The 26,958-nt window shown below is 46.2% G+C and overlaps 1 protein-coding gene across 2 annotated transcripts in view; it reads right to left on the bottom strand.

Annotated features, from left to right (window-relative positions):
• Positions 1 to 23,634: 23,634 nt before the first annotated feature.
• Positions 23,635 to 26,958, bottom strand: part of SRPK3 (SRSF protein kinase 3) — a 103,178-nt gene continuing 99,854 nt past the window's right edge. Inside the window, exons 14-16 of one of the 2 annotated variants that reach the window (XM_029609416.1) lie at positions 25,872 to 25,941; positions 25,372 to 25,464; positions 23,635 to 24,799 (exon numbers count right to left, since the gene is read on the bottom strand). In XM_029609416.1, the coding sequence (XP_029465276.1) occupies positions 24,615 to 24,799; positions 25,372 to 25,464; positions 25,872 to 25,941 (348 nt within the window). In that variant the 3' untranslated portion in view covers positions 23,635 to 24,614. The remainder of the gene's footprint in view (positions 24,800 to 25,371; positions 25,465 to 25,871; positions 25,942 to 26,958) is intronic. The other variant, XM_029609423.1, reaches the window with a different exon arrangement.

Genomic DNA, 26,958 nt, shown 5'->3' with positions numbered 1-26,958 from the left:
ATTATAAAACAGGAAAACAAATTCTGCGTGGCTTGAAAGCGAAATGCACCAGGATGCTTGCATCGGTTCTGATTGAGGTCCAAAGAACAGGAGGGAACAACCTGGCCCTGACAAACAACCTGATATAGCTAATCTCACCAAAGGAGGTAGTTTCATTGCTGGGTTAGTTATTTCAGAAGTAACAAATGCTGATTTAAATCCATGTAAACAGTTCTTTTGAGATCTCCAGCATTAAGTCTGAATACAAATGTAAATTATTCTAATATTCTGGCAACACTAGTTCCACTATGTAAAAACACAGTCTGAAGACAGACTAATCCAGAACTGAATACTGTATTAACTAATCCTGGAGTATAAGGGCCTGTGTGTGTGAAAACTGTATTAGTCATTGTGAATTATATTCCAGTCTGTCTCTGTGTCAGGCTACGTAAAATACAGCAACCTATTTTTTTTTGTCAGCCAGTCCTTATAAATCATATCAAACATCAGTAAAGTATGTACAGAGTATAGTGACACCTTTCCATGATTCCATTTGTTATAAAGTAAACCTCTTCTTTCTCAGGCTACATGAAAAACAGCAGCCCTTTTCTCAGCTGGTCTGTGTAACAAATCACTTCTTTGCAACCAAGCTATAAAAACTCATTTCCTTCCTGTTCATCTTGTAGACAGCATGGGGGCAATAATGAAACTGCTCACATAGAGGCAAAGTTCATAGGTGATTTTTAACTCTGGGCTTTGCACCAATAATGAAAGCAGCAGTATGCACAAAGTTTTGCTTCGATTACTGCCCTGTGAGATTTGCACCTGTGGAGATTTTTCCCCTTGGAAATAATATGTTTAGTTGAAAATGTCATCTACACATGGTATTTCCCTTCCCTGACTGAAACAGGCCTTTGGGAAGGTCTCCAGTATGCTACACAGAAGAATTTTACCCACATTACAGGTGGGCAGTTTTCAAACAGCCCATTTCTGCAAGTTCTCAGCCAGTCTATATATAGTTTACAGGACTGGTTCCAAAGAAATCTGTTCGGTCTTACAATGGTCTGTATAAAGCCCCTAGTACTCTGTCTGTACACAACATATCAACCTGCACTTACAGGACGTTTAGCTTGGCTGTTTTGTGCCTCCAACTCACACCAAATGATTGCTTAAAAAAAAAAAAGTTTCCTAACACTTCTCTTATCTGCTGATTTGAGCTCCAGAGGGTAGTCTCATCAACCTTAGAGGTGGAAAAGGGGGGGGGGGGGGGGGGATCCTGCAGGGCAAGGCCCATAATACACTTCCCCTTCCTAGGCATATTTTCCGGCGTATAAGACAACTCCCAACTTTTCCAGTTAAAATATAGAGTTTGGGATATACTCGCCAATTAAGACTACCCTTTCTTGGCTGGCTGTTGTATACAAATCCTGCTTGGATTGGTCAGCCCTCCCTGCCTGCCCAGCCCGCCCTGTCTCCAAGACTATCAGAGCGGTAACGCATCCCTCTGGCCTGCCCTTGTATCCTATTACTGGTACCTCCTTGTCTGCCTCTCAGATCTCGCTCCTGAGGACTGCAGTGAAGCGGCGCAGATGCGCATGTGCGAGATCTGAGAGGCAGAGAAGGAGGTACCGGTAATAGAGATGTGAATCGGAACCGGAATCGGTTCTGATTCCGGTTCCGATTCACATCGTGTTTTTTTTTTCGTCCAGCCTGGTCGGGTTTTTTGGGGGGGGGGGGGGGGGTGGTTTGTTTTTTTAAATCGGCTGCGCCCGAGCCGATAAACAAAAAACCCACCCCGACCCTTTAAAACTAATCCCTCAGCTTCCCCCACCCTCCTGACCCCCCCAAAAACTTTTTACATGTACCTGGTGGTCCACTGGGGGTCCTGGGAGCGATCTCCCGCTCTCGGGCCATCAGCTGCCACTAATCAAAATGGCGCCGATGGCCCTTTGCCCTTACCATGTGACAGGGTATCCGTGCCATTGGCCGGCCCCTGTCACATGGTAGGAGTACTGGACGGCCAGCACCATCTTTAAAAATGGGATTAGTTTTAAAGGGTCGGGGTGGGTTTAGGGGTTATTTTTGTGTGCCATTTTTCCTGCCCTCCTCCAAAACGATAACGATTCACATCCCTAACCGGTAATAGGATACAAGGGAGGGCCAGAGGGATGCGCTACCGCTCTGATAGTTTTGGAGACAGGGAGGGCTTATAAATTAATTATACGCCCTATTAAAACGACACCCGGCATATAAGATGACCCCCGACTTTTGAGAAGATTTTCAGGGGTTAAAAACTCATCTTATACGCCGGAAAATACGGTAACTGTGCAAAAGGATAAGAAGACATTCAGGTGTGCTCCCCTCCACTGTAGAAACATAAGAGCAAGAGACCAAAGCAATGTGCATGCCTAGAAATAACAAATAATCCTCGTATCTATTTATAAAACATGTTTCATTGTTGAAAGTGGTGTACTTGCTGATAAAATGAGAGCTTCCTTTGTTCATAAAGATGGCTTTAGCAAAAATGGTAGACAGTGAATGCTTGCAGAATACTTTTGTGTTTGGACTAGCTAGGGACCTGTCTCCATATATATGAGAAAGCAAAGTTGCTTGCCTGTAACAGGTGTTCTCTGTGGACAGCATAAACAACCACACAAATGAGCATCATCCGATGTTGCTGAGTCAGCTTTTTTCTCTCATACCTCAGAAAATTTGAATTTTGCTTTCTGAGTATATGTGGTCTTTCCCACACTAGCGTCCCTGTGCACAAGTCTCATCAGTCTCTTTCCAAGCTTTGTGAACTTCCAGGGGAGGGATTGGGTGGCTGTTTGTCATGCTGTCCACGGAGAACACCTGTTACAGTTAAGCAACATTGCTTTCTCCATGAACAAGTATTCCAAATAGCCACATGAATGGGACTGCCTAGCTAAGGGTTACTTAAAATGTCTTTGGTTTCTAAGCAATTTGTTTTGTGTATTGTGGGAAGTTCATGTTAACTTATTAAAAATATTGAGTACTGTGTGACTATATGAACTGCCTTTTCATGAGTGACCATGTGGAAGCTGTACATATTTCTTGTAGTGCCACCATATTGTGATGTGCCACTGCAGCGCCCATTGCTTGCACCTGATGAGCGCTGCAGTGAATAGCAATATGAAATGCACTGTTAATCATCTCGACAATGTTTGCTTATTAATTGCTGTTCCCTTTTTGTTTGCGTCATAAGATATGAACAGCTGGGTTGAAGATCTAAGTATTTTAGTTCTTTCTAGGTAAAATAACAAGGCTCCTCTGTAATCTAGGGTGTGTAAGGTTTGCTTTGGCAACTTTTCTTTATTTAAGTGAAATTATGCTATTTTTGGAAGAAACTTAGGTTGAATTCTGAGGAGTACCTTGTCCCTGAGAATATACATATAGGGTGGGGATAGGTAACTAAGATCTGACATGACTTTACTCTCCTGGCTGATATGACGGCTATCAGAAATAGAATTCTCCAGGTTACAAACTTCATTTTTGCCATAGCCATAGGTTCAAAGGGTGGTTTCATAAACCTTGCCAATACAAAATTAAGATCCCATTGAGAAGACAGTTGCTTAGTGATGGCTTAAGGTTATATAGTCCTTTTATAAACCTTTTAGCACCCTAGAAGTTGAGCAAACAAATGGATTTTATTTTTGATTTGTAACAAAGTGAATCTTTTCCACTTGAAACTATGATTTTCTTGTTGCAGATTTTCTGGATGACATTAGAATCTCGTTTACTCTAATACACATAGCTGTCTAAGTTGCTATCAAAATCCCTGCTGTCAATGCTAGGGCCTGGAGGCTGGGATGCAGGAATGTGCCCTTGTTTTGAGTCAGCAAGTCTGGAGTTAATGGTAGTTTTATCAGTGTGTCTGTTGACAGTCTCATCAACCAAGGGAACCAAGCATGACTCGGCCATTAAAAAGTGATCAAAATCATTAAGCCCTTGTCTTTTCTCAATTTCAAAATTGTTCTTGGTATTAGTGGGTCTGGTGGAAATGTATACAGTATCCCTTTGCTTCAAGAGATGAGAAAAGCAATAGTTACTACTGTGTCCTTTGATGGCCTTCTTGAATAGTATTGTCTGTGATTGGAGATGCAAATAGGTCTATAAGTGTTTTTCCCAGGTTGAAAAGAGTTTTTGCAGCATGTGGTGGTTGATTGAGCCTTCAGTTACAGCCTCACAAATGGTCAATCTATTGGCTACAATATTGTTCTTCTCTGGGAGACAGGTTGCCAAAATGTGCATGTTCCTCTTAATTGCCCAGTTCCATTTTTATCTGTATGGTCTTGATGTGTGGCCAGAGCTCAAATATATTTAGAGCATTGAAGATCGCTCTCAATTCTAAAAGATTGATGTGATAGTCTTCCATCAACTATTCCTCGAGTATAAATGTTATCAAGGAATGCTCCCCCATCCCTGATAGAATGCTTCTGTTGTCAGAATGGTCTATAGAGTTGGTGAGTGGAAGTTTTGACCCAGCAACAGGTTTTCCTTGATTGTCCACCATGTGAGAGAATTCTTGATCTCTTTGGATAGGTGAATCTTGTAATTTAGTGGTTAGGTAAGTTGATTTCAATTATTCTTTTAAGTGCAACTGTGGTTGTGGCCATATGATTTGAGTAGTCTCATGAAATTTGTGGCTGTTCATTTCTTTTTTTGCTTATTTTGTTAAAGAGATTTGTTAGTTTGCTCTATTTTTTGGAAGGTATGCTTTTCTTTTATTATATCCAATTTTATTCCTATGAATTTCAGATGATACCTTGGAATGAATGTGGAATTTTCATAATTTATGAGAAACCCCAGGTAGTGCATGGTGTCTATCAGAAAAGTTCAGTCTTTTACTGAATTTTCATGACATACTATATATGAACCAGTTATCTACATATGGAAATACTAATATAGTGTGTCTCCTTAAGTGAGCTGCTACTATTGCTATATTTCATGAATATAAATACATAGGATTTGCCATACTGGGTCAGCCCAAAGGTCCATCAAGCTCAGTATCCTGTTTCCAAAAGTGGCCAATCCAGGTTACAAGTACTGGCAAGATCCCAGAGGGTAGATAGATTTCATGCTGGTTATTCCAGATAAAAAGTGGATTTTTGCAACTCCAACTTAATAATGGTTTATGGACTTTTCCTCCAGGAACTTGTCCAAACCTTTTTTAAACGCAGTTACACTTTTAGCTTTCACAACATCCTCTGCCAACGAATTCCAGAGCTTAGTTTTAAATTTATCACCTAGAAGCTTCATTGTGTGTCCCCTAGTCTTTGTACTCTTTGAAAGAGTAAACAACCGACTGTTTACTCGTTCCACTCAGCCATCTCTTCTCCAGGATGACGAGTCCTAACCTCTTTAGCCTTTACTCCTAAGGGAATCATTCATCCCCCTGTATTTTGGTTGCCCTTCTCTAATTCTGCTATATCTTTTTTGAGATGTGGTGACCAGATGAGGTCGTACTATGAACTGATACAGAGGCATTATGATGTTCTCCATTTTATTCTCCATTCCTTTCCTAATAATTCCTAGCATTCTATTTGCTTTCTTGGCAGTTGCTGCTGCACACCGAGAAGATTTCAAGGTATCAATGATGACACCTAGATTCTTTTTCTGAATGGTGATTATTAAGGTAGAACCCTTGCATTGTTTAGCTGCAATTTGGGTTCCCTGTACATAGCCGAATCAGTCCAGACTCCTGGGTTTTGCCTCCCTTTCAGCAGATGGAGGCAGAGAAAGGCACCACCTCTTAACCCAGTGTGCCACCTGCTACTTCTCAGTATTTCTCTGTCTCCAGCAGATGGAGGTGGTGCAAAATCTGCAGTTCTGAGCCCAAGCCAAAAAAAAAAGGACATAGGATTTTTCTGTTAGTGATCTTCCGGGGGGTAGTCAGTCCTGGTGGGACCATCCTTCCTGGTTGTAGGCATTGGATGAGCAGGGATTGGGAACCCCAAAATTTGCTCCTGTGTTTGCCAGTGGGGTGACAGCTGGAGGTCCAGCTCCCTCCCTCCATCAGCAACGGTCTCCTGCAGCCTCTGCCATTGCTTCAAGGAAGTATCCCTTCTCTTGTTTTCTTTCTGCTCTTTCCCTCTCTGGGGTGCCTGTTGAGCTCTTCTGATAAAGTTTAAAAAAAAAAAAAAAAAAAAGACTGCTTGTCAGGGAAATGGATGGGCAGTGTTGATTGAGGCTGTGCGGCAGAGGCTGATTGCTGAGACTTCAACCCGCTGCAGCAACAGGTTTTCCAGCTGCACTCTGTCAGGCTGCTGCAACCATTGCCTCCCCGGAGGGAAGGGCTCTTCTGGCACGTCCGCAGTGGCAGTTTTGCAGCAGCTGAGCACCGGGAGGTTGCTCGCTGCTCAGAAGCTCCTGGCCAACCCATTCCCCCTCAGCGTTGGAACAGTGGCCATTTTGAACATTTTTCGCACCACAGAGGAGAAAGCTGTGGGGGGAGGGGATCTTCCCCCAGCGCTTTCTCCCACTAATTTCAGCCCTGCTGAGGCCCGAGGGGGAGCTCCAGAGAGAGGAATTCCACAGATCCTGTGGCCTTCTCCCCAGAATTTATACTTTTGATGCACCAGGCTTTTCTTGCCAGCAGTGCACACAAGAGGGGAGCTACTAAACCTCAAGAGGTCTACTGGTCCACCTGAAAAGACACTCAGGAAGAAAGATAAACTGATGGTGACTAGGATCCAACGGGTTCAAAGCCACGTGGTTCATGGGGTCACTCGGGATGTCTCTTCGGAAGACTCTGACCGGGGAGAGGGGCTGGTGGATCCCCCTCCACCCTCGGACACTCCGGACCTTGATGCCGGGCCTGACCAATTGTCCTCTCTGGAGGTGGATGACCCTAAGGTAGTCCACTTATTTCAGCATGATGAATTAGTGCCTTTGATTTCTCATGTCTTTGCGGAGCTAGGTATTTCAGAGTTGCTCTCGGCCCGGACATGATGGATCCCATTCTAGCGGGCTTGCGTGGGCCTGCCAAGACCTCCCCCCTGCATGCCATAGTGAAACAGCTGATGTTCTGGGAGTGGGATACCCCTGAGACTGGGCTTAAAGTCAGCAGGGCAATGGACAAGCTGTATCCTTTGCCTGAGGACGTTTTGGAACTGCTATGGCTTCCTAAGGTGGATGCGTCCATCTTTGCGATTACCAAGCGGACAACCATTCCGGTGGCAGGAGCAGTGGCTTTGAAAGATCTTCAGGATCGTAAGTTGAAGGGCTATCTCAAAAAGATTTTTGAAGTTTCTGCCCTGGATATTCGTGCTGCGGTTTGTATCTGGGTAAGCCTACGCTGGGTGCAGCAACTGCTAAGTGCCAAAGACCTAGCTCCCCCAGAGGCAAAACAGAGCGTTTCGAAGCAGCGGTGGCTTATGGCATGGATGCAGTCTCTGATCTGTTTTGCACTTCTTCATGCACAATGGTAAATGCAGTGTCCGCTTGGAGGCTTCTGTGGCTATGGAATTGGGCAGCGGACGTTTCTTCCAAGGCTCAGCTGGGTGCGCTCCCATTCAAGAGCAAGCTCCTATTCGGGGAAGACCTAGAGCAGCTTATCACACATCTGGGCGATAATAAGGTCCATAAGCTCCCAGAGGATAAGCCAAAAGGACAGAAAGCCTTCTCCTCCACCCGCTCTCGTAGCCAAAGACGTTTTCAACAGAGCAGGGCTGGGCGTAGGCCAAGGACAACCCTCAGGGAGGTTCAAGCCTTGGTCACAGGCCTAGCGTGGACATCAAACAGCCCGGGAGGGCTCCGGACAGGGGCCAAGTCCCCCACAATGAGTTGTGGCCGACCTACGCCATGGATCCAGTCATAGAGGGCCGGACAAGTGGGTTCTCAGTATGATAGAATACGGCTACACATTAAAATTTGCTCATTTGCTCTGAAACCTGTACCTGGTGTCCCCTTGTGGGTCTCTGGAAAAAGAGTTCATTGTTCGCCAGACCCTTTGTCGGCTCTGACGTCTGGGGCCATCGTTCCTGTTCCTCAATCAGAGCATGGGATGGGACGTTACTCCATCTACTTTGTCTTCCCAAAGGAGGAGGGAACCTTTCGACCCATCCTGGATTTAAAGAAGGTGAACATGGCTTTCAAGGTGTCCCGTTTTTGGATGGAGATGCTCCGCTCCGTAACTGCAGCAGTACGGAAGGGTGAATATGTGGCATCCCTAGACCTGACGGAAGCCTATCTCCACATCGGGATCCACTAGGACCATCAGAGATTCCTCTGGTTTATGATTTTGGGGCAACATTTCCAGTTTTGTGCTCTACCAGTGTTGCGACCGTTGCTGCCCGACGTCTCCACTACACCCACCTTACCGCTTTGGCGACTCCCTCTTTACCTGTTGGAAGTTTGGCTGCCGCGGCGTCCTCTTACCATCCTCCTCCGGCGTCCCCAGATCGGCTAGACGCTGCACACCGTCATGTTTCCCCGGAGCCTAAGGGCGCGCGGTGCGGCCCTGACTGAAGTACCAGCAGTGGCGCAAACCTCAGGGGCGTCCCCCTGAGATGATGTCATCTGCACCGGATATTTAAGGTCTCTGAAATCGCTAATGAATTGAGTTAGCAAGGGGATGGGTTACTCTACCTAAGCTACTCTGCCTCCTCGGACTTACCAGGGGTACCCCCTCCTCGGAGGCCTCGTTTTCTCTTTTGCTTTTCAGATCGCAGTCTGGAACCAATACTCACTCCTCGAGGGCCCTTGTTCCCGGACTTGCTACTGAATACCACTTCTGCCAGGAAGTCATCGCTGCCTACATCAGTGAGTTACCTTCTCTCTCACAGCATTCCCTGGAACCAGGTACTCGCTCCTCGAGGGCCTACTTCTTTCTAGCTCCTGGGCTGCTTCCAAGAATCTATTGTGTGAGTGTTACCATCAAGCTTCTGTTCCTGAACTCTGAATACCCTGCCTACTCACTATATTCAGTTTCTCTACAGCTCAGTTATCCAGGATCTCTGTTCCAGTACCTGAGGGACTACAGCCCAGCCGGGCACTTCAGCTCACTACTGCCACCTCTGGTGGTTCAATATACTGTTTAATATAGAAACATAGAAGACCAAACGGCCCATCCAGTCTGCCCAGCAAGCTTCACACATTTTTTCTCATACTTATCTGTTTCTCTTAGCTCTTTGGTTCTATTTCCCTTCCACCCCCACCATTAATGTAGAGAGCAGTGATGGAGCTGCATCCAAGTGAAATATCAAGCTTGATTAGTTAGGGGTAGTAGGGGAAGTAACCGCCGCAATAAGCAAGCTACACCCATGCTTATTTGTTTTACCCAGACTATGTTATTCAGCCCTTATTGGTTGTTTTTCTTCTCCCCTGCCGTTGAAGCAGGGAGCTATGCTGGATATGCGTGTAGTGTGTGTCTGTCTCCATATTCTGAGCCTGACCAGTGGTCCCTTTCGGAATCTTCCCCCGAGGGTGTGGTCATATGCTACCGGCCCAAGGATCCACCCACAACTACCTCAAACACTAACAACCAGTCGGCCTTGCCACAGCCCCATGGACTTTCAAAGTTATATTGCTGGTAGCGGTGGCTCTAAGAAAGGAGGGGATTCTGGTGCATCTCTATCTGGACTTTGGCTCATCTAAGCAAAGTCGGCAGACCTATGCTCACAGGCAGTGGATGTGGTTTTACACCATCTGAGGTCCAAGAGCCATCTTGTCTCCTCCCAAGTCCTGGATTTTTTGGGAGCGTATTTCGATACACGAGTGGACAAGGTCTTCCTCTCAGAGGACAGGATTCTCAAATTGCGCAGCCAAGTCCAAAATTTGTTGCGAGCCTCGGTACCCAGGGTCTAGGATTACTTGCAATTTCTTGGTTCCATGGCATTGACCTTAGAGCTAGTCCCGTGGGCCTTTGCACACATGAGACCTTTACAAACTGCGTTGCTGTCTGAGCAATTCCACCTTCCGCTACCGCTTATGAACATGGCCAGGTCCAGTCTTTTGTGGTGGCTTGCCCTGGGCCATTTGGAGCGTGGAGTGAATCTGGAGATACCCCGGTGGATGGTGGTGATGACTGATGCCAGCCTGTCCAGCTGGGGAGCAGTATATCAGTCTCAGTCGGTTCAGGGCCGGTGGTCTCAGGTGGAGGCGTCTTGGTTGATTAATCGTCTCGACATGAGGGCCATTCGGCTGGCTCTGGAGAGCTTCCTCCCCCTCCTGCACAATCAGGTGGTCAGAGTCTTGTCGGACAATGTGATGACAGTAGCCTATATCAACCAGCAGGGAGGAACCAGGAGTCATCGTGTAGCTCTCGAAGTAGAGATGCTGATGTCCTGGGTGGAGCAGCATCTAGTGATGTTGGCAACATCACACATTACGGGGACGACCAACATTCAAGTAGATTTCTTCAGCCGGCAACAGCTAGATCAAGGGGAATGGGAGCTGACCGAAACCACTATGTGCCTGATATCTCACAGGTGGGGCAAACCTCATGTGGACCTGATGGCGACCCACATAAATGTCAAGGTGCCATGCTTTTTCAGGCGCAGAAGAGATTACGGCGCCGAGGAAATTTATGCACTGGTGGTCCCTTGGCCACATGCGTTCTCATTTACATGTTCCCTCCTTGACCGCTGGTGGGCAAAGTAATCAGGAGAATAGATCTTCACCCAAGACGAGTGATTCTCGTGGCTCCAGAGTGGCTGTACCGGCCTTGGTTTGCGGACCTCAAGTATCTGTCCTTAGACGGGCCCCTGCGTCTGAGTCATCTTCCAAATCTCCTTCGTCAGGGCCCTATATTTTTCGATCAGGTGGATCGCTTTTGTCCTGAGGCCTGGCTTTTGAAAGGCGACAGCTGAGGAAGAAAGGCTATCTGATGGAGGTTATTTCTACTCTGCTGCGAGTCTGAAAAACCTCTATGTCCCTGGCATATGTTTGTGTCTGGAAGATCTTTGAGTCCTGGTGCCAACCTCAGGGGGTGCCTCTGGTTCTTTCCTTTCTGCAGAAAGGTCTTGAAAAAGGGCTTTTAAATTCCCAAAAGCTTCAGGTCTCCACTCTGGGATGTCTGAGGGGCCAGATCTAGGGTTCTCCTCTGGCATCTCATCTTGATGTGGTGCGTTTTCTCTCGGGGGTGTGTGTGTGTGTGTGTATGAAACACGTACGCCCACTGACTCGCAATCCCTCCTGGAGCTTGAATTTGGTTCTCCGGGGATTGTGCGAAGCTCCTTTTGAGCCACTCAGGAAGGCCACTTTGAAGGACCTCACTCTGAAGGTGGTTTTTTTGGTGGCGATTTGTTCAGTCAGGAGGGTGCCTGAGCTTCAGGCCTTATCCTGCAGGGAACCTTTTCTCTGCATCTCGGATTCCAGTTTCATTACAAACAGTCCCATCCTTTTTGCCGAAGGTGGTCTCCGCCTTTCACCTGAATCATCTGTGGAGCTTCCGGCCTTTATTGATGTGGAGCTGAGGGATCCTCATTCGAGAGAACTAAGATGGCTGGATGTCAAGACGGGCCTTGTTACACTATCTGGAAGCAACCAATGGATTCTGTTTAACGGATCACCTCTTTGTCTTGTGGCATGGCGCAAAGAAAGGACAGAAGGCGTCTAAAGCTACTATCGCCTGTTGGTTGAAGGAGACCATTGCATCTGCATATATCTGCCGTGGTCACCCAGTCCCAGAGGGACTAAGGGCATATTCTACCCATGCGCCTACGGCTTCCTGGGCGGAATGCCAGCTGGTTTCCCCACAGGAAACCTGCAGGGCAGCTACGTGGAAGTCTTTACATACCTTTGCCAGATACTGTTTGGACGTCCAGGATTCAGACGCTGGCAATTTCAGTGCCAGTGTCATCCGAGCGGGACTCTCACAGTCCCACCCCAATTAGGGAAGCTTTGGTACATACCAGGAGTCTGGATTGATCCGGGTATGTACAGGGAAAGGAAAATCTGTTCTTACCTGCTAATTTTCGTTCCTGTTGACCACGGATCAGTCCAGACGCCCACATACTGGAGGGTTTGGGGGTGCTTGTGGAGAGCCCGCTTGAACTGTACTCTTTTCTCTAGCCTTTTCTGAAGAATGGCATAGGCTTTTCCTATTACATGAAGGAGGTTCCTGGTTTCAATTCCAAAGTTTTGTTCCTCATCTTCTGCTCATTCGGGGGATAAAGTTAGGTTAATTCATAAGAAGGTTGTTCTATAAGTTTGTTCTGCTTGGGTACAAATAAATACTGAGAGGTAGCAGGTGGCACACCAGGTTAAGAGGCGGTGCCTGTGAAACTTTCTCTGTCTCCATCTGCTGGGAGACAAAACCCTGGAGTCTGGACTGATCCATAGTACTACAGGAACAAAAATTAGCATGTAAAAACCTATTTTCCTTTACTCTTCCATAAGTACATCATTTTGCACTTGTCAACATTAAATTTCGTTTTCCATTTGCATTATCAGTTTCTCAGTTTTGCAAGGTCCTCTTGCAATTTCTCATAATCCACTTGTGATTTAACAATTTAGAATAACCTATCAGCAAATCTGATCACCTAACTCATTGACACACTTCCAGATCATTTATAAATATATTAAACAGCAGTGGTCCCAGAAAAGATCCCTGGGGTACTCCACTATTCACCTTTCTCCATTGGAAAAGTTTACCATTTAGCCTTACTCTTGGTTTTCTATCTTTTAACCAGTTCCTGATCTACAATAGGACACTACTCTCTATCCCATAACGCTTTAATTTCCTAAAATGTCTCTTATAAGGGACTGCCAAATGCTTTCTGGAAATCCAGATACACTATATCAATTAGCTCACCTTTGTCCACATGTTTTACGCCCTCAAAAAAATGTAGCAGACTGGTGAGGCAAGACTTCCCTTGGCTAAATCCATGTGGGCTTTGTCCCATTAAACTATACCTATCTATATATTCAGCAATTTTGTTCTTTAGGACAATTTCTATCATTTTGCATGGCACAGATGTCAGATTCACTAGTCTGTAGTTTCCTGATCACCCCTTGATCCTTTTTTTTTTTTTTTTTAAACTGGTGTTATACTGGCAACCCTCCAGTCTTTAGGATCCATAATTTTAATGACAACTTATAAATTACTAATAGCAGGTCCGCAATTTCATTTCTTCAGTTCTTTCAGCACTCTAGGATGTATATCATCTGGTCCAGGAGATTTTCTACTCTTTAGTTTGTCAATTTGCTCCATTACATCTTCCAGGTACACAGATTTGTTTCAATTCTGCTGACTCATCACCTTTGAATACCATTTCTGGCATGGGTATCTCTCTTACATCTTTCTCATAGAAGAGTGAAGCAAAGAATTCATTTAGTCTCTTCTTCTATGGTTCTGTCATCTCTAAATGTCCCTTTTACCCCTTGATCATCTAATGGTCCAACTGATTCCTTCACTGGCTTTTTATTTCAAATGTACCTGAAAAAGGTTGAGAGTTTTTGTTTCCATGTAAAGCTTCTTTTCAAATTTTCTCTTTGCCTTCCTTGTCAATGATTTGCATAGGAAAATTAGTTTCTTACCTGATAATTTTCGTTCCTGTAGTACCAAGGATCAGTCCAGGACACCTGGGTTGTGACCCCGCACCAGTAGATGGAGACAGATTAAAACTTGTGGGCGGAGCCATATATGCTCCTGTGCCAGTCACAGCCCCTCAGTCATACGTAATGTCAAAGTAGACAAAAAACAGAACTAAACTAAATAACTAATCTTAACAGGGAGCCATTCAAGGACCCCAAACCGGAACAGAACCCCAAAACGAGGGAGCAAAGCAATAACCGGAATAGTTAACAAAAGAGATGAGCGGACTCTCCGATTCTTCACAACAGCACGGGCGGGATCCTGGACTGATCCTTGGTACTACAGGAACGAAAATTATCAGGTAAGAAACTAATTTTCCTTTCCCTGTACGTACCAGGATCAGTCCAGGACACCTGGGATGTACCAGAGCTAAATTACCGAGGGTGGGAAGCAGAGAGTCCCGCTCGGAGTACCCTCTCTCCAAAACCCCCGGAATCCGCAGCCTGAACATCCAACCGATAGTGTCTAATGAAGGTATGTAAGGACTTCCAGGTAGCTGCCCTACAAATCTCTTGAGGCGAAACCTGAGAAGATTCTGCCCAAGACGCAGCATGAGCTCTTGTCGAATGAGCCTTAAGACCGTTCGGAATAGGCTTTCCTCGTAACACGTACACTGAGCCGATGGCCTCTTTAAGCCACCGTGCGATTGTCGTCCTGGAAGCCGGACCTCCTTTCTTTGGGCCCGAGAATAGAACAAAGAGATGATCCGACACCCGGAAAGGGTTAGTGACTTCTAGATAACGGAGGAGAACCCTCCGCACATCCAACTTCCGCAATTCTTTCCATTGCGGGTCCGAATATTCAGCACCTGCGAAAGCAGGAAGCTCAATAGACTGGTTCAAATGAAACGGTGACACCACTTTTGGCAAAAAAGACGGAACCGTCCGCAGGGAAACTCCCGTATCTGAAATCCGCAGGAATGGCTCCCGACAAGACAAAGCCTGTAATTCCGAGACTCTCCGAGCCGAGGTAATCGCAACCAGGAAAACGGTCTTTAAAGTAAGATCCTTAATAGTAGACCGTTTTAAGGGTTCGAACGGAGCCGTAGACAAAGAAGAAAGGACCCAATTAAGATTCCAGGAGGAACATGGATGATGTAGTGGTGGACGAAGATGTTTAGCCCCCCGAAGAAAACGAGAGACATCAGGATGCAGGGCCAGAAAGGAACCGCGAACCTTACCCCGCAGACAACCAATCGCCGCCACTTGTACACGAAGGGTACTACAAGAAAGCCCTTTGGCTAGACCGGCCTGAAGAAAAGCCAGAATATCAGAGACGGAAGCGGAAATGGGATCTAGCCCTCGGCTGATACACCACTCCTCAAAAACTACCCAGACACGTACATAAGCCAAGGATGTAGACTGCTTTCTGGACCGCAGTAACGTGGCTACCACCGCATCTGAATAGCCTTTTTTCTTTAGACGTTGCCTCTCAAAAGCCATGCCGCGAGACAGAAGTGATCCGCATCCTCCAAACAAACGGGGCCCTGACGAAGAAGCCCCGGAAACCCCTGTAGCCGAAGAGGAGCATCCACCGACAGCTGAACGAGATCCGCAAACCAAGGGCGCCGTGGCCACTCCGGCGCTATCATGATCACGTTGGACGGGTGCAACTCTATGCGCCTTAAGATCTTGCCTATCATTGGCCACGGAGGGAATACGTACAACAACACGTTGGTTGGCCAAGGAAGAACCAGTGCATCGACGCCCTCGGCACCTCGCTCCCGACGACGACTGTAAAACAGAGGAGCCTTCGCGTTGTGCCACGTGGCCATCAGGTCCATGTGGGGCAGCCCCCACCGATCGCAAATGAGATGAAAGGCATCTTCCGTCAGCTCCCATTCTCCGGGGTCGAGGTGGTGTCGACTGAGGAAGTCCGCCTGAACATTGTCGACCCCGGCTATGTGAGATGCTGCTATGGAGTTGAGATGGCACTCTGCCCAACTCATCAGAAGCTTTGCCTCTTCCGCCACAAGTGGACTTCTTGTCCCTCCTTGGCGATTGATGTATGATACTGTTGTTGCATTGTCCGACAACACACGGACCGCCTTCCCTTGTACCAACGGGAGGAAGGCCTGCAGAGCCAGGCGCACCGCTCTGGTTTCCAGACGGTTGATGGACCACTGCGACTGGACGGAGGACCATCGGCCCTGTACCGACTTGTCTAGGCAGACCGCTCCCCAACCGGAGAGACTGGCATCCGTCGTCACCACTGTCCAGTCGGGGACCAACAGAGACACTCCGCAAGAGAGATGGCCCGGATCGAGCCACCAGTGAAGACTCTCCCGCGCCTGAGTCGTGAGTGGAAGTGGTAGGTGGAACTCTTCTGATACCGGCTTCCATCGGGAGAGCAACGCAAATTGTAATGGTCGCAGATGAGCAAAAGCCCAAGGAACCAACGCCAGTGTGGACGCCATAGATCCCAGAACCGTCAGATAATCGCGAACCAGCGGCAGCTGAAGACTTAATAATCGACGCACTTGACACTGAAGCTTGCGTGCACGATCCGTGGACAGAAAAACCTTGCCCTGCTTCGTGTCGAAAAGAGCTCCCAGGTATTCGAAGGACTGGGTAGGAACAAGCTGACTCTTGTTGAGATTGACAACCCAACCTAAGGTCTGCAACAACTGGAGGACTCTGGCCACCGCCTGACGGCAACGGGTCTCGGACTTGGCCCGAATCAGCCAATCGTCCAAATAGGGGTGTACCAGGAACCCCTCTCGTCGAAGATGAGCCGCCACTACTACCATTACCTTTGTAAATGTTCGCGGAGCTGTGGCGAGGCCGAAGGGAAGAGCCCGAAATTGGTAGTGTCTGCCCAAGATGCAAAATCTGAGGAACCTCTGGAAAGACGGCTGAATTCCGACGTGGAGGTACGCCTCCGTGAGATCTAAAGAGGCCATGAATTCGCCTGGACGAACTGAGGCAATTACTGACCGAATTGTTTCCATCTTGAAGTGTGGAATGCGCAGACATTTGTTTACCCCTTTGAGATCCAAAATTGGCCGGAACGTGCCGTCCTTCTTTGGCACGATGAAGTAGATGGAATAACGACCTGCGTCTTGCTGATCGGGAGGTACGGGGACGATTGCTCCTAAGTCCTCCAGACGCCTGAGAGTGCTGAGCACTGCTATGGTCTTTTTTGGGCACTTGCAGGGCGACATCAGGAACTTGTCCGTTGGAGTCCGTACAAAATCTAACGCGTAACCGTGCCTTATTACATTGAGGACCCACTGATCGGATGTTATTTTGGTCCATTCCTCGAAAAATAAAGTCAACCTCGCCCCTACGCTTGGAACGGAGGTTCTTGGTTGCCTTAAGGAATGGACCCGCCGTATCTCATTGAGAGGCTTTGGGACCCGTGCCGGACGGGGTGCCTCCCTGTCTGCCGTAACGTTTCCCACGAAAGGACTGTGGCCACGAAGAGGCCCGGGAAGAAGTCGAGCGATAAGAAGGAGCCGAGGACCTCTGAGGACGAGATCTCTTGTTACCTCGAAACCGGGACCTGGACGGATAGGAGGATCGGGCTCTGGACCTGTCTTCTGGGAGTTTAAAAGCTCTGTTCTCTCCAAGAGAAAGCATGAGATCATCCAACTCTTTGCCGAATAACAACTTCCCCTTGAAGGGCAGGGCTCCAAGGTGAGCCTTGGAGGATCCATCCGCCGACCAATTGCGAAGCCAAAGTAAGCGACGCGCCGAGACTGCAGAGACCATGGATCTTGCTGAAGTACGTAGTAGGTCATAGAGAGCATCCGCACTATAAGCAATGGCAGCCTCTAGGCGATCCGCCTGCGTGGCCTCTTCAGGAGAAAGACCTGCATTCGCCTGTAGAACTTGGGCCCAGCGCAAACTAGCCCGCATGGCATAGTTGCTACAAATGGCAGCCCGGACTCCCAACGCTGAGACCTCGAAGATCTTTTTGAGCTGCACCTCAAGCTTCCTGTCCTGTATGTCTCTAAGGGCTGTGGCCCCAGTGACTGGAATCGTGGAACGTTTAGTTACCGCCGACACCGCTGAATCCACCTTTGGAAGCCGAAGAAGTTCCAGTGCGTCTTCTGGCAAAGGGTAGAGCTTATCCATTGCCTTAGATACCTTCAGACCTAGTTCAGGAGTATCCCACTCCCGAAACAAAATGTCAGACGCCGAGAAATGGAATGGGAAGGCTACCGCTGGACCAGTGAGTCCTAGCAGGACCGGGTCCATAGTTGCTCCGGGGCGCGAGACTGTCGGTGGGGCTTCAACCCCTAACTCGCTGAGGATTGCCGGGATAAGCGGGGACAGCTCGTCCCTTCGGAAAAGGCGTACCACCTTTGGGTCGTCCCCATCACCGGCTTGCGAAGGTTTGCTCAGCCCTGTTTGGGCAGAATTGTCCCCTGACGCGCCATCGGCCCCCATCAGGGGCTCGTCGGGCGGATCTACCTCATCTTGTGAGGTGGACTCTGATTCTGTATCCTGCGGGATACCTCTTGGTGTCCGAGATCCTGTCGCAGGGTCATCCCGAGATTTTTTCTTCCTTGGAGTATCCTTTTTAGAGTGTCCATGAAGTTCCTTGCGCCTGCGGCCCTTATATTTTAAAACTTTTCGCAGCAGGAGGGCAAAATCCGCCGAAAAAGACGACCCCGAATCTGAGGAGTCCGATTCCTCGCCAGCCTCATCCGGGGACTCAGCCCCCCCAGCGGAAGCCCCCCCCGAAGGCCGTTGTTGAGGAGATAACTCGGGAGGCGCGGCAGAAACCCCTGCAGGTTCCTGCACAACTTCGTGAACTGATGCCAAGATGGCCGCCGCTCCTGCACTAAGCGGGAAGGAGTCAGCTGGCGCGATAGAAGCGGCGAGAGTGCACGACGGCGACCGCACCGACCGGGAACGGACCCCCCTACCTGACTTAGAGGGTCCCTCCCCGCCCGGGACGCATGCAGAACAAATTCCCTCACGAGAGAGCCGCGCGCGCGCAGAGCCGCAAGCGCGGCAAGTTGTGCCTCTAGGCATTCTCGCGGCCGCGGCGGGAAAAAGTGAGGAAAAAATGAAAAATAAAATTAAAGATTGAATGCCGAAAAAAAAAGAACTCCCCTCCCCTTGCCGAACCGAGGACCTTTTCTCCCCCCCCCCCCCCGGCGAAGAAGAAACGGAGAGCCGGCACAAACAAAAGAATTTAAAAACACTTTTTTTTTTTTTTTTTTAAATCAAACCTGCCGCTGTCCAAGGTCCTGGGGTTCCTGCTCCTGTTGGGGGTGAGTGAACCGGGCTCCCCGGTGTCACCCCCGACGCTGCTGCTTTAGTAGTTCGGGTCCTCGACCCTCAGCAGCGGCCTCAACCAGGGGGGGATGGTCCTCTCAGAACTTTCCCACCCCCCTGGGAGGCAGGACGGACAGCTTCTTTAAACTACTCTAAGCAGAAGTAGAATCAAAAACTACCAACTGAGCTTAAAATAACCAAAATAAGTAAAATAACCCTGACTAAAAACTAAGTATCAGTCCTCAGGGCACCCAGAGGCTGTGACTACACCTGCACCACCTACTGGAGACAGAGTAAGACTGAGGGGCTGTGACTGGCACAGGAGCATATATGGCTCCGCCCACAAGTTTTAATCTGTCTCCATCTACTGGTGCGGGGTCACAACCCAGGTGTCCTGGACTGATCCTGGTACGTACAGGGAACTAAATTTGCCAGTGCTTATGCTGTTTCCTTCATTCAGATCCCTTTTCCATTTCTTGAAAGATGTTCTTTTAGCTATTATAGCTAATCTCACCTCATCTTTTAACCATGCCAGTAGTAGTTTAGCCTTCCTTGCATCTTTTCTATTGTACAGTATACATCTGGTCGGGGCTTCCAAGATGGAATTTTTAAACAATATCCATGCAGGATGTAAACTCAACTTTAGCAGCTGCTCCTTTTAAGTTTTTTCCTAATCATTTTCTTCATTTTATCAGTCACCCTTCTGAAAGGTAGCTATCACAGTAAATTTCTTTAGTGTCCTCCCTCCAGTTAAGTCAAATTTGTTCATGTTGTGCTCAGTATTGCCAAGTAGCTCCAACAGTGATTACAACATGACCAATACTCTGCGGGTTGCTGAAAACCTAAAGGTAGCACTCGCTATTGGTAATGTTTGCTCTCCTGCATAAATCTGATATTTTCTGTGAGATTTGTTGATCAGGATTGTAGGCATATGCATCTTTTAGATCCAAGGATGTTAGCCAGTCACCGTTTTACAAAAGTGGTATCGCAACAATAGAGTTCATCTTGAACTTTTATCTTTCTAAGATGTTCAATTCTTTTAGATCAAGTACTGGGCAAAGGTAGTCTGTCTTTTTTGGAATTAGGAAGTATCTTTAGTAAAACCTTGTTCCCTCTTACAATTTGGGAACTGGTTGAACAGCTCTGGAATGAAATAGCAAATTCAATTCTCTCTTTCATATTGATAGTCTTTCAAGTGTTGTTGGTGAATTGGTAGGTTTGCTGGTGGCATTTCTTTGAAATTTACAAAATAGCCTTTGTTTTTTATTTTCAAAACCCATTGGTCTATTATCTGACTTCAATTATGCTTGAAAAATTGCAGCCTTCCTTCTACCTTGAATTCTGGGAATGGATTTTGCTGTAAAATTGAACTGCAGTCAAAAAGTCTTAGAGCCCCTTTGAGAAGGTTGTTGGCCTTGTTTTGCTGAGCCCTTGCATGGGCTTGTCTCAACTGCGGCTCTTGACCTTGTAAACTAGGGCTATTTTTGTTGAATTATAAATAGGCAATGTCTAAAGGTAGAACATGAAGAAAATGGTGCATGGGGTTAACTTGCACAGAGCAGCAGTTACTACCCTTAACAGAAGGCACAGGGATTACCATCCTTAATCAATTAGTCTTGATGCTTGTGATGCAACATCGCTCTCTGCTCTGATGAAGGAGGGAAAAGGGAAAAACGGATTCAGAAGACAGCCAACACTGGGCCCCAACTTTTATGGTCCAAGGTACTGATATGCAGACATTAGGGATAAAAAGCAGGACTTCTTCCACAGCCAAGTCCAAAGCAGCATTGTCTGAATTATTAAGAAGGCTGTTCACCCTGTAAAAATGTTGTTAGCAGTAATTTTATAAGGAGTTTGACAGTTGCTTGTTTTTGACTGTAAATATTATTATCCTTAACATAAGGCTTGGGGGGTATCCTGCAAGGAGCAGCAGTTACTACCCTTAACAGAAACATGGGGGTAACCTGGACGGAGTGGAAGTTACTACCATAAGAAATTTGCTGGGTACAGTGAATGGACCATTTGGTCTTTTTCTGTCGTTTTACTATGTTACTATGAATAGTATGGGTTTATACCTCCGTCTTTTGACTGTAGTAATATGGCCTCTTGTAAAGGCCTTGTTTGAATTTCCTCTGAGTTGTGAAGTTTTAGTGAAATGTAGTAAGACTGTAGAGCTGTATTCCAATTCCTTATTGCTTCCACCATTTCCTTCATCTTGTCCCTGAAGAGGTTTGTCTGCTACACAAAATGCGTCTGCTAGTTTTTTGTGGACATCATCTCTAAGCCCTGAAGCCAGTAGTCATGCTAGTTTCCTTGCTGCTATGGTTGTACCAGATACTCTTGTTGCTGTATGAGGTGTGCCAAGATTGAAGGATCATATCCAAGAAGACTTGAAGCTGTAATCATAGCAAAAAGGTGACTAAACAAAGTACGAGTAAAGGGTCTGAATACTTATGTAAATGTAATATTTTTCTTTTTTGGGGTTTTTTTTTTTTTTATTAATTTGCACAAAACTCTACAAACCTGATTTTGCTTTATCATTATGGGATATGGTGTGTAAATTGAGGAGGGAAAAATATATATTATCCATTTTAGAATAAGGCTGTAACATAGCAAAATGCAGAAAAAATGAAGGGGTCTGAATACTTCCTGAATGTACTGTATCTGATTCCAGAATGCAGTATTCTCTTGAGCTGCATGAATCTTCTGATATAGTTTGTATATAGAAGCAGTTTTGGTTTTCTAATCTTTCATTGTCATCCACCTTCCTTAAATAGGCAGATTGTTTTGATTGCAGATGCTCACACAATTTTTGTAGAATAGGTTGTGTCAAGGTCTTTTACTGTATAGGAAGTGGTTTCATGTATGCAGATACAAAGTCAGTGAAATTCCTGTATAGACCCTTGCAGTACAGTGTTGTCAGTTGGAGTCCTAGTGATGTGGCTTGGGGTGCTAGTGTAGGTGGCAAAGCCACACTACTTGATGAACCTGTATGCTGTCTTCATTATATGTTTTCTTCCCACTAGAATTGCTGAGAATCCTTCCAATAAAGAGGATGGAGCAAAGAGTCATGTATGCTGTTTATTTGACTCAAAATCTGTACTTCACTTGATAGGATTTCTATGTGCCCTTCTTTGGGTGTAAATGACCGTTTATGCCACTGCTTCAGTACTGGGGACTTTGCGTGCCGACATTTCAGCACTGGAGAAACTATGAGCTAATATCTCAGCATCAGGGAATCTATGCATCGACATTTCAGTGAGAGCATCTGTAGGTACTGATGTTTCTGTGCCAGTGAGTTGCCTTGGCTACATTGTTTTGCCTCTGACACTGGACGCTTCATTTGAGCAGATGGCTTTGTGCTCTGTCATGGTTTGGTGCTGAGATGCTTCAGTTTGGTGATGCCAGTTTCTTTGCCATATGGTCGGCTTACCTGGCCAGAAAGTGATTTTGAATTGGTTTTTGATTTTCTTACCTTGTTCAGCTGCTATTTTAGGTGGAGCTCACTGTAAATTATCACCCTTGGGGACAAACGTCCACAGGGGCAATAACTCATTCAATAACTCATGATTTGGATCCAGGCACTTTAGGCATAAAGAATATAGGTCTAATATGGATATCTTATGTCCACATTCTGTGCATTTTTTAAAAGGACTTTTACCCTTTTTCTCCTTGGACATTCTTTGAAAAAAAATCACGGTGACGCTGAAAGAAATTTCCAACCGTTCGCTGAAGTGGACAAAAAGAGACTGAGGAGACTTGGGTATGGACGCTAGTGTGGGAAGGACTGCAAATGCTCAGAAAGCAAAGATCAAACTTTCTGAGTTATGAGAAAAATAGGCCAACTTAGCACCATTGGATGATGTTATCCATTTGTGTGTGTTTGCTTGGAATGCTTTTCCACAGAGAATGACATTTCTCTAAGAAATGTCTCTGTTAATCTCTGAGGCTACAATATATCTTTCTGGGTATGTATCTGAAGGAGTATATGTTCCTCTTCATGTGTCTGAAGACTCAGGGGCAGCGTATGTCTCTGGTTATTTTACTGAGGGAATGTGTATACCTCCTTGAGTATGTCTCTGGGAGGGGGGTGGAGCCGAAAATGGTGAAAAATAGTTTTTAAATGCATGGGATACACAGAGGATCCGTAGTTGCAAAGAAGTCCAGAAATCAACTATTATCTATAGCATTAAACCAGGACTGAAGTTGGGTATTATAGATGGGCCTAATAGTCCTTATCTGCTCTCATATTCTATGACAGTGGTAGAACAGGATTGGTAGATTCCAGTACTGCAAACAATCCACTCCCTTAAAAGCAAAGGCAAGGAGAGAGATAAGGAAAAAACAAAGGGTGGAGAAAGGAAGCAAAACCTAGAGATACTGCAGGCCATAGGGAAGTCAGGTTGAAACCAGCAAACTACAACTCCCAGAAATCAGCTGGGGACAATGCCAGATAGGTGATAGCCAGGTACTGGCCAGAAAGTCCATGGAAATCTAGGAGAGCAACAACTGTCGATATTACTACAAAGCTTGGTAATTAAAGATGGGGGTGGGAGGGTGCATTGGAGAGGGGAGCTGGGTGTTGGGTTAAGTATGGGATCTTGTATGATTACTTTACTAGGATTGTAGAGAAAACAAAATTGCTTACCTTGTAATAGGTGTTATCCCAGGACAGCAGGATGTAGTACTCACATATGGGTGAGGACTACATCCTCACCCATATGTGAGGACTAGCATCCTGCTTGTCCTGGGATAAAGCAAAATTGCTTACCTTGTAATAGGTGTTATCCCAGGACAAGCAGGATGCTAGTCCTCACATATGGGTGACGTCAGTAACGGAGCCCTAGGGCTCCGTTACTGACGTCACCCATATGTGAGGACTACATCCTGCTGTCCTGGGATAAGCAATGAATAAGTGAACAAAAACTGACTTGATTAAGGAGTGATATCCTACAAATGATTATGCTTCTATGACCGCAACTGAGATGTATTCTTGTAGTGTGAACAGGAATAACTAGGCAGATTGGATGCATCAATTAGTCTTTTGCCATCATCTACTGTGTGTGTACATCTTTCTTTGTCTCTCTCTGAGTAAGTGGTGGTAGATTTCTCTGGGTATGACTCTGGAGAGTCTTTGTGTGTCTCTAGGGTTGTGTGTCTACATTTAGGTGTCTCTCTAGCTATATCTCTCGAAGTGGCATGTGTCTTTCTGGGTATATCTCAGAGTGCTGCCCTCTCTAGCAGGGGCATAGAGGTGCATCTGGGTGTTCCTCTATTTAGTTTTGTGCTAGAAGTGTGTCTTTCTGGGTATGTCTCTTTCTATATGCTATGTTTGTATCTCAAAGTATGGCTCTGGGAGTGTGTGTCTCTGGGTATGTCTCTGTGAAAAATGTTGTCCTTCTGTCTCTTTCTGGAGGTAAATATGTCACCATAGGTATTTCTCCTTCTTACTTCTTTTTAATCATTGCTTTAATTTCCTCTCAGCTTGCCTGCCCCCTTACTCTAGATGTTCTGTTACCCCTTTCTCCACCTGTATGCTTACAGCTATAACCAGATCATCAAAGGCTTTCGCAGATGTTACAAATCACCCCGATAATCTCTGCAGTGTTGCTGCTGTTCCTGTGTCTGGTGAGGTGGGGATAAGGGGGGCTCTAAGGATAAGTTGGTCCTGCACTGTTCCTGCAGATTCAGTCCCAGTTCTCCCACTGCTGCGATGGGCCCCACCATCTACATCTCATCCACTTTGAAGGAGCTTTCTTGTATTCACTTTAGGTAAAGAAGGAATAAACTGTCTTTCCCTCTTTTGAATGCTGAATGGACCCAAATGTCCCTGATGGAGTTTGTTAGGAATTGAGCCAGTGATGCTGCAGGCACTGAGCGGCTGTGGCACGCTTCTCAGGAAGGTACTCCATCATGGGCAATAGAAAGTCTGAGAATTGAGAGGCCTGTTCCAGGGGCCATTCATACTTCTCCACCAGCACCTCAAACAAGCCCCAGTGCTTCAGATTCTGGATGTGCCTTAGCTCACCTGTTCAGGCCAGAGAAAGAGAGAGGGAGAGAAAGATTACAGTGTATTTACATCTTCCTTATATTTATCATCTCTGTGTCAAGAAGCAGGAACTATACCCTATGTACCACATGGGAGTCAGTAGCAGCTGTCCTAAAAGTGACCTTTGTTTCACAGAGACAGTACTTTCCACAACCCACCCAGTCTTTCACTTAAGAAACTTTATTGTGCAGACAAGAGTGAATGAGAATGAATAAACATTACATTAGTTGTTTCTGGAAAAGGAAATCTTTTCAGTCCCTCACTCCACTCACATCCTGCAAAAGGTCTACAGAATCAGCACAGTGTGAGCCCATAATAGGATCTGCTCTATGGTCAGATAATACACAATACATAGGCTGACAGTTACAATTGATGACTCAAGCAGAGTGGTTGATGCCCAGAATAGCAGATAAAGTGGAAAAGCATGAGAAAAGCATGCGCTGTCAAAATAGGAAGCCATGCTGGTTCTGAAGATAAACAAACAATTGAGTGAGGATTTTAAAACCCTATGTGCAAGGAGGAAGCAGGGACATAATCCCCACCTTACTTACCTCGTCTGGTGAAGTACTCGCGAGAGTACCTGCCGGAAAGTGCAAAGTGTGGTGGGATGTCACCCAGAAGCTCGATGATGTGAGCGATGTGATCTGAAAGATAGAATGTGAAGATGCATCGTCAATTTCTGGAAGTCAAGACATCATTTTACAAAGACTCATGATCTCTTCTCTTCTGGAGGCTTCAGGTGGCACTTTCCATGAGAGCAGCTTCCAGGGAAGCACTGAAACAGGTTACAGAGTTGAAAGAACTCCGTGGTCTTAAAAAACCAAAACCAACAAAAAACCCTTCCCCCACACTAAAAATGGAAGAGGCTATCCAGTTGTTTAAGGTCACTCATGTAATCTGCAAGCTGTGCCTGCCTCTGGAGTGACAATCATCACTGGAATTCATCTCCACAGCGTGTCTCTTAACACCTTCTCAGTAAAACCAGAAATCTAAATTTGGAGTTTGTACTCATAAAATCAACCTGTTGATACCATGCGCATGTGTATCATACCTTCGTCCCGAGTATAATCCTCTCCTGAGTGTGGCTCAAACAAGTAATCACCTGTTGCTAACTCAAAAGCCTGCAGAGAAGGGAAAGAAATTCAGATGGGGTAAGAGAAGGAAAAATTGATTTTTTTACCTGCTAATTTTCTTTCCTCAAGTCTTTAAGACCAGCCCAGTACACCTGGGTTTAGCCCCCCTGCCAGCAGACAGAGACAGATAAGATTCTTATTTGCTGACATCACCCCTTATAAGGCATAGTGAAGACTGCAGCACCTCAGTATAACTATCAAAGCAATAAAAGCATTAAACTTACCCCTCTATGAGCAGGGGGAATAAACCCAAATAGGCCCTTTAACTATTAAGATTGAACTATCTGGAAGCAAACTCATATGGCAGGATGTCAGTTATAGATGAGTGGGATCCTGAACAGTCTGGTAAGATTCAAGGAAAGAAAACTAACAGATAAGAAACCTAATTTTTTCTTCCTTATCTCACCAGACCAGTCTAGTACATCTGGGATGTAACCAAGCCACCTACAAATAGGGAGAGAGCTAGACAAGCCTGCCCTCAAGACTCCAGCCCCAAAGGAGGCCAAATCCCTAGCCTGCACATCCAATTCATAATGTTTGGAGAAAGCGTGTAAGGACACTCAAGTAAGTAGCTGCCCTATAAATCTCCACAGGTGATACAGATTGACGCTCTGCCGGTGAAGTTGCCTGACCTCTTGTAGAATGGGCTCAAAGTCCTTCAGCCTCTTTAATCCATCTGGCAATAGTTGGTTTAGAGGCTGCCTTTTTTCACTCCGGACCACTGAAAAGCACCAACAAATAAATGGTCTGATCTGAAAGATTTGGTTTCTTTCAAATACCTGAGCAAAAGTCTATACTCTCCTGCCAAATCATGCTCTTTAGAAGTTTCACTGACTGGTTCATGTGAAACGAAGAGACCACTTTCGGCAAAAAAGATGGGGCAGTCTGGATGGATACCCTGCTTCTGTAAACTGCAGATTTGGATCCCTACAGGACAGGGCCTGCAATTCAGAAATACATCATGCCGAACAGATAGCCACCAGAAACACAGTCTTCAGCATCAGG

The sequence above is a fragment of the Rhinatrema bivittatum genome, chromosome 1, assembly GCF_901001135.1.
Source record: "Rhinatrema bivittatum chromosome 1, aRhiBiv1.1, whole genome shotgun sequence".
Lineage (NCBI taxonomy): Eukaryota > Metazoa > Chordata > Amphibia > Gymnophiona > Rhinatrematidae > Rhinatrema > Rhinatrema bivittatum.
Note: the sequence above shows the minus strand (reverse complement) of the source record. Positions and strands in the feature narration are given on the sequence as shown.